At 45.3% G+C, this 12,750-nt stretch overlaps 1 protein-coding gene across 4 annotated transcripts in view; it reads left to right on the top strand.

Annotated features, from left to right (window-relative positions):
* CAPN13 (calpain 13) overlaps positions 1 to 12,750 on the top strand; it is a 49,721-nt gene that overhangs the window by 17,390 nt on the left and 19,581 nt on the right. For all 4 annotated transcript variants that reach the window (XM_048299786.1, XM_048299789.1, XM_048299788.1 and 1 more), the window contains 7 exons: positions 2,987 to 3,120; positions 4,965 to 5,139; positions 6,048 to 6,119; positions 7,846 to 7,931; positions 9,249 to 9,323; positions 10,743 to 10,909; positions 12,425 to 12,570. In XM_048299786.1, the coding sequence (XP_048155743.1) occupies positions 2,987 to 3,120; positions 4,965 to 5,139; positions 6,048 to 6,119; positions 7,846 to 7,931; positions 9,249 to 9,323; positions 10,743 to 10,909; positions 12,425 to 12,570 (855 nt within the window). The remainder of the gene's footprint in view (positions 1 to 2,986; positions 3,121 to 4,964; positions 5,140 to 6,047; positions 6,120 to 7,845; positions 7,932 to 9,248; positions 9,324 to 10,742; positions 10,910 to 12,424; positions 12,571 to 12,750) is intronic.

Genomic DNA, 12,750 nt, shown 5'->3' with positions numbered 1-12,750 from the left:
CTTTGACCTCCTAGGCTCTTGTGGAGCAGCACCAGGAGGATTATCTTGTGGACAGTCTAAATTTTGCTCTGTTCCTCTGCTCCTCGGAATACCAGATGTTTCTATCTTGGCCCATTTCCAGCATACAGAGCCACACTGTATGAGATAAACCAGCTGAAGACACCCCAGTCTGCTTAAAACACATTTAAAGGATGCAAGCTAGATTGTCTTTCATGGGAGCTTTGAAAAGATTAGTTAGGCGCAATCCTTAAATCTTAAGCAGTATAAATACCTTACAGTATTTGAAAATGTTTTCCCTGTCATCTCATCTGCAAATCAGTGCAACTGTTTCTGGCTTTCCTTGAGCAATAAACCCCTGAGAAAGCTTCTCTGAATGGAAATGCTTCTCTGCAATGCCTTTCAATTATTCCATCAAAGATATTTTACTGCCATCCACAGGCTAAGCCACCCGTCCTCAGTTCAGTGAAGAATTGCAAACAAGGCATATCATATGCTAATATAAAAATTTTATCTTATAATTTTTTTCCACCTTTTTGGAACTGGAGCATGTTGCCTCTCAGGAATACAAAGGGCTGATCCAGTCTTCCTCTACAGCACAAGCTGTTCAGCTGCAAGAGTCAAGGGTGTTAAGCACTTCATCAGCTGTAGTTAAGATGGGTTGTGTTTTTATCTAGGGAATAATTACAGTGATGCTATTTCCCCAGGGATTAAGTTAGTCCCGTGTTTGTATAGGAATCACTTTCTCTGCCACAGAAACTGTGGTGCCCATGAGGCAGAGTGTGTCACTCCTTGTGACGGTGAGGAGCAGTAGCTCACCTTGGGAAAAAAACAGAAATATTCTCCAGGGACTATAGGGAGTTGTTGCACAGTGCATCAACTCACAACTGGAGGGATCTTCCCTGAGTGTTAATATCCCTGCTCTCAGGGAGAAACAGATGAAATCTTGAAAGACTATAAGTGGTCAAGAACTCAGTTTCAGGAAACATCCAAAACATGCTTTTTAACAGCATAAAAAAGGTTGGTGTTAGTTGATAGTTGATAGACATGTGATTTTCCCCTTACTCGATTTCAGAACTGGATTTTTCTAAGATCCCAGTCCAGGAAGGAAAAAAGGAGGCAAAATAACCACACAACATTCCCCCTTTGAGCATCAGAACCCTAGATGTGTTGTTGTCATCTTGGAACTGTCCATTTTTTTTCCCTCCTCTTAAGCCCAGGAAAATAAAGTCCTGATTTAAAAGGCTTATCATAAATGTGGAAGCGAAGAACTTCCCTCTTTGCATCCTGCCTAAACAGCAATTCTTGGTTTTATTTACTACCATGTTCACAGCTGCAGTACTTAAATCCCATAAAAGGGTATAAAGAAATTTCATTAAGCCAGACTCAAGCCAAAAAGTGAAGGCTTGGACCTTCTTTGAAGGCAGGAGAATGACTTCTCCTGTACCACTCTGGCAACTTCCAGAGCACTCTAGGGCTTTCCATGAGGTTTCTCATTCCCATTGTGGCTTTTCCCATCCTTGTGAGCTCAGATGAGACCACCATCTGAAAGTCTGTGACAGTCAGGACAAAGCAGCTCCCTTTAACCTGCTGAAGAACAATACAGTGCTGCATTCGGATGGCCTCCAGGCTTGAGCTCCATACCAAACATGGCCAAGGAACCTGACTTTTGGAAAAATGTCTCTCAGTGGGTTTGGACTGCATGAATCCCTACTGCAAGTTCTGTATGTTGTGTTTGCACATGAAGCACCATGGGGAGGTGTGGCTGGATGTCACACCTTTTCTCCATACAGTCTTGCTCCTAGGTGTTGGCTGGTGACAGAAGGGCTGCTTAGGTGACTGAAAGGACTGCTCCTTTTGGGCAGTCCTTTTGCCTGTCTCTCCTTCGGGCAGAGGACAGCCAGTGGAAGGCTTTTCCTCAACCCCCTCCTGCCAAAATCAGGCAGAAGCCTCAAATTGCTCCTGGAGCTCAAGTTAGAGGTTCCAACCCTGCCACCTCCTGCCACCACTCATGCAGGAAGGGAGAGGCCTGGGTGAGGCAGAACCTAAGTAGGATCAGACCTCTTTCAGCTGAGCAGTCTGTTAAGCTGCTTTGCTGCTGGGCAGATCTGGTCTTGTGCTTTTCTAGTGGAACAGCTCATTTTGGGGTTTTGCATTGACCGAAGCTGTTGAAATAAAATCGTGCTAGACTAAATCTATTGCTGTCATACTTCCACTGGAGTCCTTAGCATTACTGCAAATAAGAGCTTGGCCTCTTATGATTTCGAATCGTGCTAAGCTACATTAATCTGCTAATGACTCTGGAAATGACTCCTTTAGTTCATCCCCACAGATCTCTATTCCTGTCTTTTCCCTTGAAAAGTTTCATCAGCTGGATCAGCTGGAGAAACACCTGCTCTGTCCACATGCTGGAGAGACTGCCTGTGTCCTTCTCATCCATCAAGGAGATGGATAACACCTCAAAACAGTCTTTAGTCACTACACTGTCTCTGTCCATGACAGCATGTCAGAGTCTTAATTGAAACACAGAGGAAAGAAAATTTAGAGGCTGGATCCTGACAGAGGCTCTCTGGGCAAAAGCTGTGCTGTGGGGGAAAACCCAAGTGCGGCTGAGGAGTGAGGCTCATGGAATCCACCTGCATAATCATTCTTTATCTCCTTGAAATCTTGCTATTGCCCAAGAATATTAGCATATTCCCCATGTTGAATCTCTCCTCCCATTGACTGCAGGACTAGATATACTCCCCAAGGACTTGCCCTGCCACTGGGAAATCCAGCCTCTTGGTAGCTTGTTTAACAATGTGCGCCATTAGCCCGAGGCAGTTCAGGAGAGAACTTGCACATATCCACGCTTTAGGTTAATTCCTGTGCTAGTTCAGGACTCTTTTTCATGGCATGGGCATTAGTGCTTAAAGGAGGCTTGTTATTTTCTTTTCTCTCTCTCTCTTTTATAAAAATACATACTTTTTTTTATTTTATCTCTTTCCAGTTCTGGCAATACGGAGAATGGGTGGATGTAGTGATAGATGACCGACTGCCACTCCTAAATGGAAGATACCTGTTTGTACACCCCCGAACTTCAAATGAATTCTGGCCATCCTTGCTGGAAAAAGCATATGCCAAGTAAATATACCTGGTCTGTTCTTCCACCCAGTGCTGAATGCTTTCTGTGGGTGGTTTCACCCTCTGCCTTGTGCAAAGCACACAGGGAGGAGTTCAGGCTGACAGCTGCCTGTGTGGTGCTGTGCTCATGCAGGGAACCATGGCTGCAGCAAACTTAGGGCCAACATAACCTGGAGATGCTGGTCGTGCATTAGACCTAAAAGTACCCGGTCCTAAATCAGCTCTGGGGTGTTAATGCCTGAGAAGCAAACTGAACAGGGCAATGGTTGGTGACACACAAGGGCCTGGAATCTCCTCCTGATTTTAGGCAAACTTCTTTGCCCCTGTTTTCCATGCTGTCCTCTGTTTAAAACTGCAGAGTCTAAGTATGGATTGCCTGTGTTTACAGTCACTAAGCAGAGATCATGTGGATATTTGGGGCAGGCAATGAGAGGAAGCATGACTGAAGAACATGCCCAGGCACAACACATGCACGCCTAGGACTCTCTGATCAGCTGTCACTTTCCAGAGAGCTCTGACTCTCAGCTGAGGTCCCCAGAGTATGCAGGGTAAATAATGCCTAATAAAGAGATGATAATTTTAAAAAATCCTCTGGGGAGAGAAGGGATCACACTGTGCTCCCTTAGCATTTGCCCATTTCCCATTATTAAAAATGCTGAAGAAAAAGTCCTGTGTTAGGGGTGGTATGAAGGGCTGGAATTTGGTACCTGAAGCTGGTGTAGCATTTGCAATGCAGTGAGGAGAAGATGAAGAAAAGAGATAATAATTTTGGCAGATTTGGTCAGGAATAAGCAAATGTTAAAGCAGCATGAGAGCGACTCAGGAATAAGATGCATTTTGCCCTGAGATATCTCAGAAAAGTTGACTCAGGATTCAGTATCAATTTCCTGCATAAGATTTTAATTACAATGCATACCAAACCTCTATTAAATTAAAGTTGCAAGCAATGCTGTTTATGAGATTCCCATTTGAGAAGTTATTCCCCAGTGCCCAAGACAAATTCTTTTCATCAGTGTAGGACAAGGACAACTCTTCAAAATACAATTAGCTGCAGACTTCATTTGATTACATTCATTAAATACAGTGTGTATGGTGGGGTTTAACAGCATGCTCTACCTGCTCTAAGTACAGAATGTTCCAGCTTATTTGCTGTCTCAATAAAAACCACATGATAAAAACAACAAGGACTGTGTTGGCAATATTAAATTATTATCCTATTACTGCGCTCTAGCAGAGTGAACTGGGAACAGTGCTGAGAACTCGTTTCTGCCTTGCCCTGGAAGCAGGGGTAAAATACTTTCACCTCTCTTCTCCTTTTTCTCATTTGCAAAAGGAATACTGGCCATTTTTGTGAAGAGTCATGTATAGGTATGATGTAGAAACTAACAGTTCAGCTCCATTTGATCTGAAACATCCATTTGAACTAGTCACCTTTGGCTCCCTTCCTGTTCAGAAAAAGGAAACTGAGTGTTTCAAGATGAGATGCCGCTCACTTCTCTAAAATGCCTGTGCTGGCAGGAGATGCACCTTAATGTTTTCCACTGTCTGTAAATGGCTCTGGACAGCTGCCTCAGATGGGGATGAATACACAGAAAAAGCTCCCCCTTTGTCTCATTCCTTCCACAAGGCATGTCTTGTGCCTGGCCAAATATTTCGATCACATTTCCTTTCATTACCTGCCCATAATGTCTGCACACCCCGGGCTCCCCTGTGCTCACCACCTTGATGCACATGTTCATTTTTAAAGCAAGCACTGTGCATTGTTTATGAAAACACAATGTAAGGACTAATTAACTTCACTCTCTCTCTTTTTTTTTTTTTAATCTTTTTTAATTTTTCCATAGGTTGCGGGGCTCCTACCAGAACTTGAATGGAGGCTTCCTTTCAGATGCTTTAGTAGACCTCACAGGTGGAGTTCAAGTACAGTTTTCATTGAAGGATCCACCTCCTGATCTGGAGGAGATCCTGAAAGCAGCTGACAAATCTCGGTGCCTGATGGGGTGCAGCACCACAGGCCAGGTGAGTCACAGGGCCAGTCACATGCCCCGTGCCTGTCTTGGTTTACTGTGTTTGCACAAAGGTTGCTCTTTGGAGTGGAAAAGGAAGTCCATAATCACTCTGTAAAATAGTTGCAGTTTTATAGTTTATGGATGCCCGAAGGGATCTTGGCAGCAGAAAGTAAATAAGGTTATTTGGTAAGGAATGTAAAGGCATTTGGGCAGGTGTAGCTGGATCGGTCTGTCAGAGAGGGGGGCTGTGGCTTCTGTCCTGGCTAATTCCACTGCAGTAGAGTGGTGTCCTCTTGCAGCAGGCCTGATTTTGGCCTTGTAGCTTTTTGATCAACTCTGGCAGGGCCAAAACACACCTCTCTTCTGTAAGAGGATGCAATTTTCTCACGATGGCTTGCAAGCTACTGGTATTAATGCTGGGAAGTTGCAAAAGGCTTTGTGGTGCTCAGCAAGTACCTTTGGTAAAACGTCTCCAAGGCTTCCCTTATGGCATGTGACATGTGACTGCAAGGTGTGTGACACTGCTCCTGTGGTGCCTGCTTCCTCAGGACATGAAGCTTGGCTGCTGCAAACAAGCCAAGGACTATTCCCTCAGCTCAGGTGGCTGACACTGGGCTATGAGGGGCAGGGAAGTTCCGCATTCCCCAGTCTGACTGCAAGTCACCCAGTCCAGGCCATTCAGCAGTTGCAGCAGCTCTGGACTGTGGAAGAACTTGCAAAGAATTGTTGATCTGTAGCTTTGTTAAATTTCCTGGCTTGCTTATGGCTGCAGTGGGAACAACAGTCACATTCCTGTGTAGCATGTGGTCAAACCCGAGGCTTTGTTTAGTGCTGTGGCAAATGGCAGTTCTGGGAGCTGGTGGCTATGTCTTTACAGTGTGGCAGAGAGCTAAAAGCTGTGCTTTCTTCCTTCTGTAGGCAAGCAGGAACGTAGAGCTGAGGAATGGGATTGTACAGGGTCATGCCTACACCATCACCGGAGCTGTGAAGGTAAGATCGGGGACGTGTTCCTGCCTGGAGATCTTGCACTGATGATCCACTATGGGGCAGTTGCACTGCTGTTCCAGTCAGAATCATTTGAATGAGCTTCACACTTAGGAGGGGAGAGCACATGATTCAAATTCCAAGAGATGGAAGGAGTTTGGAACAACAAGAGGGAGAATATCTGAATCCATAATGTTTTCTAATGGAAAATGCAACTTGAATTTACTTCTGTTTTGGGACACTTCAGCAGCAAATACAACATTTCTGGAGATTTTCATTCCATGCTGACTCTTAAAAAAATGTGCTTTTCTGTTTCACATGGGAGTAGAGGAACTGGCTGAAATTGTGGGATTTGTCATATGATGCAAATCTACATTTGTTCAGCTCAATCACAAGCTGCCAAAAATCACTGTGTGAAAAGTAAATCGCTGGTTCAAGAACAGCGTTTCTCCATCTTTTAAAGCTGCTGTACTCATGCAGAACTGCTCCTGGCTGGATATTAATATTGATGATCTGAGAACCAATTTATCACATGGATCAAAAGAAATTAAGGATTTTTTACAGCCAGAAGTCAGAACATGGCTTAGCCCAGTAAGCTGTAGTGCACACAGGGAGAGTTAACAGTGAGGAAGGAAACCAAACAATAGCTATGCTGTCAAGCAAGATAGCTACAACACATTTGACTCTTTGAACCTAAAGTACTTTGGAAAGGGGATGTTGCTTTCCCTAAGCTGTTTTCTCCCTTATCCCTCTCTCTTCGTTGGTTTTCTGTGTGAGCTCGGCTTTGGTTCGTGTCCCCTCGTGCCATGGCATGCTTGGTGCCATCATCACAGTCAGCATGCTGCTTCTTGGAGAACACTTGCTTGTAGCCAAGGGGCTGCAGAATGGACAGATGGGGGTTGCCAGGCTCCAGAGAAGGCCCCAGCTGTCTCTTTGCAGGGAAGGGGCAGAAGGGTCTGCAATTCTGTTGGAGGAGAAGCGGGCTGTTCCAGCCTCCTGCTGCTCCTGGTGTGTGCATAGAGGACAGAAACAGTCTTCACTCCACTTTAAGCAGTGCCAAGGCATCCAAGGGGTTGTCCTGAGAGGAAATGATTGAAGGCTGGGCCTTTGCCTGGGAAGAGACTGCCACAGTACTCTTTCCAACACTGCCTGCATGCATAAGGAGAGCCAGAAAACAGGTTTGCTTCTCCTTTCGACTTCCACCATTCACTGGTAAAAGGTAATTGCCTCTGACTTAAATCAGTGGCAGCAAAAGGAGGAAAGCACCAGAAACCCCAGCTGTTGCAAACCACAGTGCTGTAGATACAGACCCACAGATTCTGTTCATCATCAGCTCTCTGTGCTTACTGTTGGCTTTCACTCCAGGCAGTCTGGTGACCTTGTTCCTCAAAGTCTCTGCCTTTGCTGACTCACAGCATCAGATGTGCAGAATTAGGCACTGGAATTTCCCAAGGCTGTTGAATTCATGCAGTGTGACAGGAATGCTGCTGCTTCTCTCTGTGTCAGCTATTCACTATCCTCAGGAAAGCAAAATGGGTGCAGTTTTCTCTCACACATCATTCCTTTGCAATGTAGCAGAAGGCACTGATTTTTCACTGCTGGGAAAATGAGATCAGATGTCAAACCTGGTCTCTAAGGTGTAGAGGAAGATCCATTTTATTACCTGTCTCTTCACTGAATATCACAATTGCGAAAAGCTGTGACTAAGTTTGCTTTTCTTTCCTCTTTACAGATCCCCTACAAGAATGGCTGGAAACATATAATCAGGATCTGGAATCCGTGGGGCCATGGGGAGTGGAAGGGGCCCTGGAGTGATGAGTAGGGTCTTAAAGCTTTAATGTCAAGAGAGAATCAATCTTTTTATAAGAACCTCTGCCTCGCACCCATTTTAACAAAACAGATATTTCCAAATCAGTTCATTATAAGCATTATTTCCATCTGCATAGAAATCCAGTCCAGGGAAAATTAATGCAGCCTCTCTAGGCTCAGGTATCACTTCTTGTCTATGTGTATGCATTTTACCCAGTGCATAATTCTACGTAAGTCATGGATGAAAGAGTTCTTATTTCCTGGAGTAAGCTCTGACCATGTCCCTAGATGCTGGCTGGCTGCTTCTGTTGAATTCTCCTGCAGCAATCACACATCCACCTTCCTCCTCTTTCTTCTGCTTCCATGAGTCTGACTGGGAAGAGGATGGTTAGATGAGTCCATGGAACAGGGCAGTATTGAACACCGAAAGGGTCCTTGGTTACTGCAAAGGCAAAGTGCCAGGGAATGGCTTGAACTTTTGGATCCTGCATGCAGCTTTGGGGATGCAAGGACCAGTTGCTGCCTGTGGGGATAATCTAACATCTCTTTCCTAAGGGAAGGAATGATACAGACTGCAACAGTGTTTTGTAAATAAATAGATGTTAGTTTTCCTTCTGGAATTGCATCAGCGTTTCCATGATTACAGAGATGTTCTTGTGCCACTCTTAGGTTATTTGATAGCATCCCACCCCTCCCTGTTGCTAGGACCACACACAAGCACTCTGCTGAGAAAAGTCAGGCTAGAGTGTTGCATCTGGAAGGGTTGGTGGGTTGTATAGAGGTGTCTAAGGCTGGGATAACAGCTCTCTGCTCAGACAGCATCCTCCCATCCTTTTGGAAGGGTAAACTACAATCCTAACTGTAATTGAAATGTCAGTAGCACGTTCACAGGTAAGCTGCACAGATCAATAAATTATTGATTCACATGCTGTTTATTTATCTTAAACTCTGCAGAAAGTACAATTATCACTTAATTATAAACATGCTGCTTGGAAACAACACATTTGACTGGGTAATGTGCTCTCTACGTGTCAGTGTAATACCAGTGCTTCACAGTGCTATGCCTTGGTGCCTCACTTCAGCATGGAGACAGCTGACCAGGCCAGGGGGACAGGATTCCTCACCCCAGGGTGGCAGCTCAGGCACAACAAAGGCACAGAGCTCTATTTGCTGGCCTTGGCTATGAAGGTATCAAGCACAGTCCTGTTTCCAATGTGCAGTTTGTTCACCTCTCCTGATCCCTCATGACTTGACAGGCTGGTTAGAGAAATGGGCCAATAATGAAAAATTGTGCTTCACATCTTGTTGGTTTGTCCTTTTTTGCAGGTCTCCTCAATGGAACTGTGTTGAGCCCAAATACAGAGAAGCCCTCCTCAGAAATAAGGATGATGGAGAATTCTGGTATTTCCCTATTGATCCTTTGTCTACCAGGTTTTCTGTTCACTTTCAGTATGAGAAAAGTAATTTTGGCAGTTGTCTCTTCTTGGTGGTGGCTCAAGGCACCCTTTTTTAGATGTGTGCAAACAGCAAATTGGAGATTGTTCTGGCCCCATGGTTTCAGAGGAAACAAGACCTGAAAAAATGGAGTTGGCCAAGATTAAGTAACAGGCTGATAAAAAAAATGAGAAGTGAGAGAAGTGAAAACCCAGCCCCCTGAGACCTGGTCATTTTGTCCCACTGCCTCTCCTCATAAAGTGTGTGGTTTGAACCTTGGACTGACAGATGCTTGAAGGGGACAGCTGGCTAAGCAGGTCACTGAGCTTGTGCACTTGACTGCTCTGCAGGTGCTTGTAGTTTTTCACTGCCTCAGATACAGCTTAGCCATGCGTGGGCTGTCCCTTAGAAAAACTGATCGTTCAGAAAGTGCACCCTTGCCCTGTGAGGCTCTCAGGAAAGCAGGGCAACAGCAGGTGGGTCTGAAGTACACACTTGAGGCTTGAGTGAAGCATGAGTGTGGGACAGAACACTATGGAGGGACAAAGGCAGGGGACAGTGGCAGAGGTGTGCTGGAGATGGCAGGGCTTCACCAAGACACCCCTGAACTTGCCTTGTGCTTTACTCTGGGCATTAGGGGCAGTTAGGGCAGCCCAAAACACATTGAGAGCTGACCTCTTCTGCAGAGCTGCAGGTGCCTGCAGTGTTCTCATCAATCCCCTTTTAAAGACATGGGGGTGAGTGTGGGTGCCTAACTGGTGTCTTCATGGAATCACAGAACGGGTCAGGCTGGAAGGGACCACAGTGGGTCATCTGGTCCAACCTTCCTGCTTAAGCAGGGTCATCCCAGAGCACACATGGCAAAGGACAGTGTCCAGATGGTTTTTGAATACCTCCAGTGAGGGAGACTTCACACCCTCTCTGGGTAACATATTTCATATGTGGTCAGTTGTGCAGTAAAGAAGTTCCTCCTCATATTCAGGTGGAACTTCCTGTGCCTCAGCTTCTGCCTGTTCCCTCCTGTCCTATTGCTTGGGACCACTGAGCAGAGCCTGGCTCCCTCCTCTGACACCCTCCCCTCAGATACTGACAGACACTGATGAGGTTCCCTCTCAGTCATCTCTTCTCAAGGCTGAACAGGCCCAGCTCCCTCAGCCTTTCCTCGTAAGAGAGATGCTCCTGTCCCTTGGTCATCTTCGTAGCCCTCCACTGGACATGCTCCAGGAGCTCCATGTCTCTCCTGTACTAAGAAGCCCGGAACTGGACACAGCACTCCAGACGTGGCCTCAGCAGGGCTGAGCAGAGGGCCAGGATCCCCTCCCTTGACCTGCTGGCAATGCTCTTCTGTCTTAAACTGAACGATGAGATTTTCCTCCTTCTCTGCAGGATGTCCTGTGAAAACTTCCAGGAGCAGTTTTCATGGCTGTATATATGTAACAGCACCCCAACATTTCTGGACTTTGGAGATGAGCACTGCACAACGTGGTCTCTGAACAGCCACATCAACCTGTGGAGCCCAGGCCTTCCCACACGAAGGAGCCGCTACTCCCCAGGTAATGGATGCTCCCTGCAGTCACCCAGTCATCCCCTCCCCTCCACTGATGCTCACGGTGAAACATTCACTCTGAGCACCGAATTGCAGAGGTATTGATTGCCAGTTGTTAATGCCTGCCTTTCCCATTACTGCACTTAGCAGCTAAACAGGCAGAAACAAAGCAACAGCACTGGCTGCTGAGTTAAAACAGGAGACTTGTGATTTAGGAACCCTGGACTCTTTAAGTCAAGATGAGCTTGTGTATCTTCTTTCAGCCAGTTGCAGTAGGTGTTACTGGGGGCCTCATCAGAAAGTCTGGTGTGGCAAATATGCAGTTGATTTTACAGAGCAAAAAGTACTATTTAAATGTATGTGAAATGAAAAAATTGTGCTACAAAGCTCTATTTTTTAAGGTGAAAAGGTCTTTAAGATGATAAAACCATTGGTTTTACTGCCTGTGCAAGGACTCTTCTGGCATTGTAAGCTCCAGTCAGTAATAGTATTTTTTTTTTCACATTTTAATCTTAATTTATCTCAATTTTTTTTTTTTTTTTTTTTTTACAGCTGCATCACTATTTGGGCTCCATGTTTTTACTCTAAGGTGGTAGTATATGATCCATGAAGAGGCTTCTTTTTTTCTCAAATGGCAATCCTCAACTTAGCAGCACACAGGTTTTATATTTAAAATATGACACAAAATCTGTGTTTGCTTACAGATTTCAGGCTCCTGCTCCTGATCACCAGGTGTGATAACAAAGCAATGCCTGTGCTGCTGCACACCACAGTCACTGGGACTGAGCAAGGAGATGCAAGGGCTGAACTGAGAGTGTGTGGGCAGAGCCATTTTCCTTGGAGCTCTGTTTTCCAACAGCCCTCTAGTAAAGTTCCTGTCCAAGTACAGTCATCCTAATTTGCAGGTTTCAAGGCCACCCAACATGGGGATCTGGCTTAAATTCTAGTCTGCTGCCATCTCAGTCCTTTTTCTCCAGTCTGGGTATTTCATTGCTTTTTTCTTTTTTTTTTTTTTAAATCAGGAGTGCTTCCTGTTAAGCAAAGTCTTGGCCAAGAAGCAGCTGTTTCCCTCTGGTGCTTGACGTTCTGTCTGTCCCTCACAAACCCTAGCAGGAAGGAAGGAGAGGATGGCTTTGCACCATTTTGTCCTTTTCTATGTGTTTATCTTCTCAAAGCCGCAGTCTTTTTCAGCTCAGCCACTGAGGCAGGTGTCTGATTAAGAGTCACTGCTTTTCTGCTGCTGGGAAAGTGTGCCACGGAGGTGAAGCAGATGTAGGGGGGGTGAGAAATCCGCATGACTTCTGTGACTTTGCCAGAGATTTCTAAAATGATCAATGTGCAATTAGTTTACCTCCAGATGCCTCAACTTCTAGTGCTAATGTGGAGAGTAAGGTGCTCTGTTGTATTGAAAGGATCTCGGAGCAGTCACTCCTCTGGGTCCACACAAGCAAGATCTTACACAATGGGCTACTGCTGGAACATCTGTGTGCCTACTGTTAACCTATTAACACTTTCTTGGCAGGTGCAGTTTCAACAAACCCTCAGTATTTTTTCAAAGTGCTAGATCACGACCCAAAAACCTATAATGTAGCAATTTCACTCATGCAAAAACACCCTGAGCATATGCAGGATGAAAAAAACCTGAAGATCGGCTTTTTCATCACCATGGTAAGCACAATCAGATATCATGTGAGCACTGTTGTTCTCTGTGTGGTTTATTTTACCTGTATGTGGGAGTGAAAGGCTGAATTGCCTTTTGGTCTGTAAAAAGTCAGTATGTGGCGTGAATTTCTGGTTGCCTTCTGTTGCAGAAACTCACAGTAAAAATAGAATTAAGCAGGCTTAGTT

The sequence above is a fragment of the Corvus hawaiiensis genome, chromosome 3 (genome assembly GCF_020740725.1).
Source record: "Corvus hawaiiensis isolate bCorHaw1 chromosome 3, bCorHaw1.pri.cur, whole genome shotgun sequence".
NCBI classification, from domain to species: Eukaryota; Metazoa; Chordata; class Aves; order Passeriformes; family Corvidae; genus Corvus; species Corvus hawaiiensis.
This window is presented reverse-complemented; position numbering and strand designations above follow the sequence as displayed.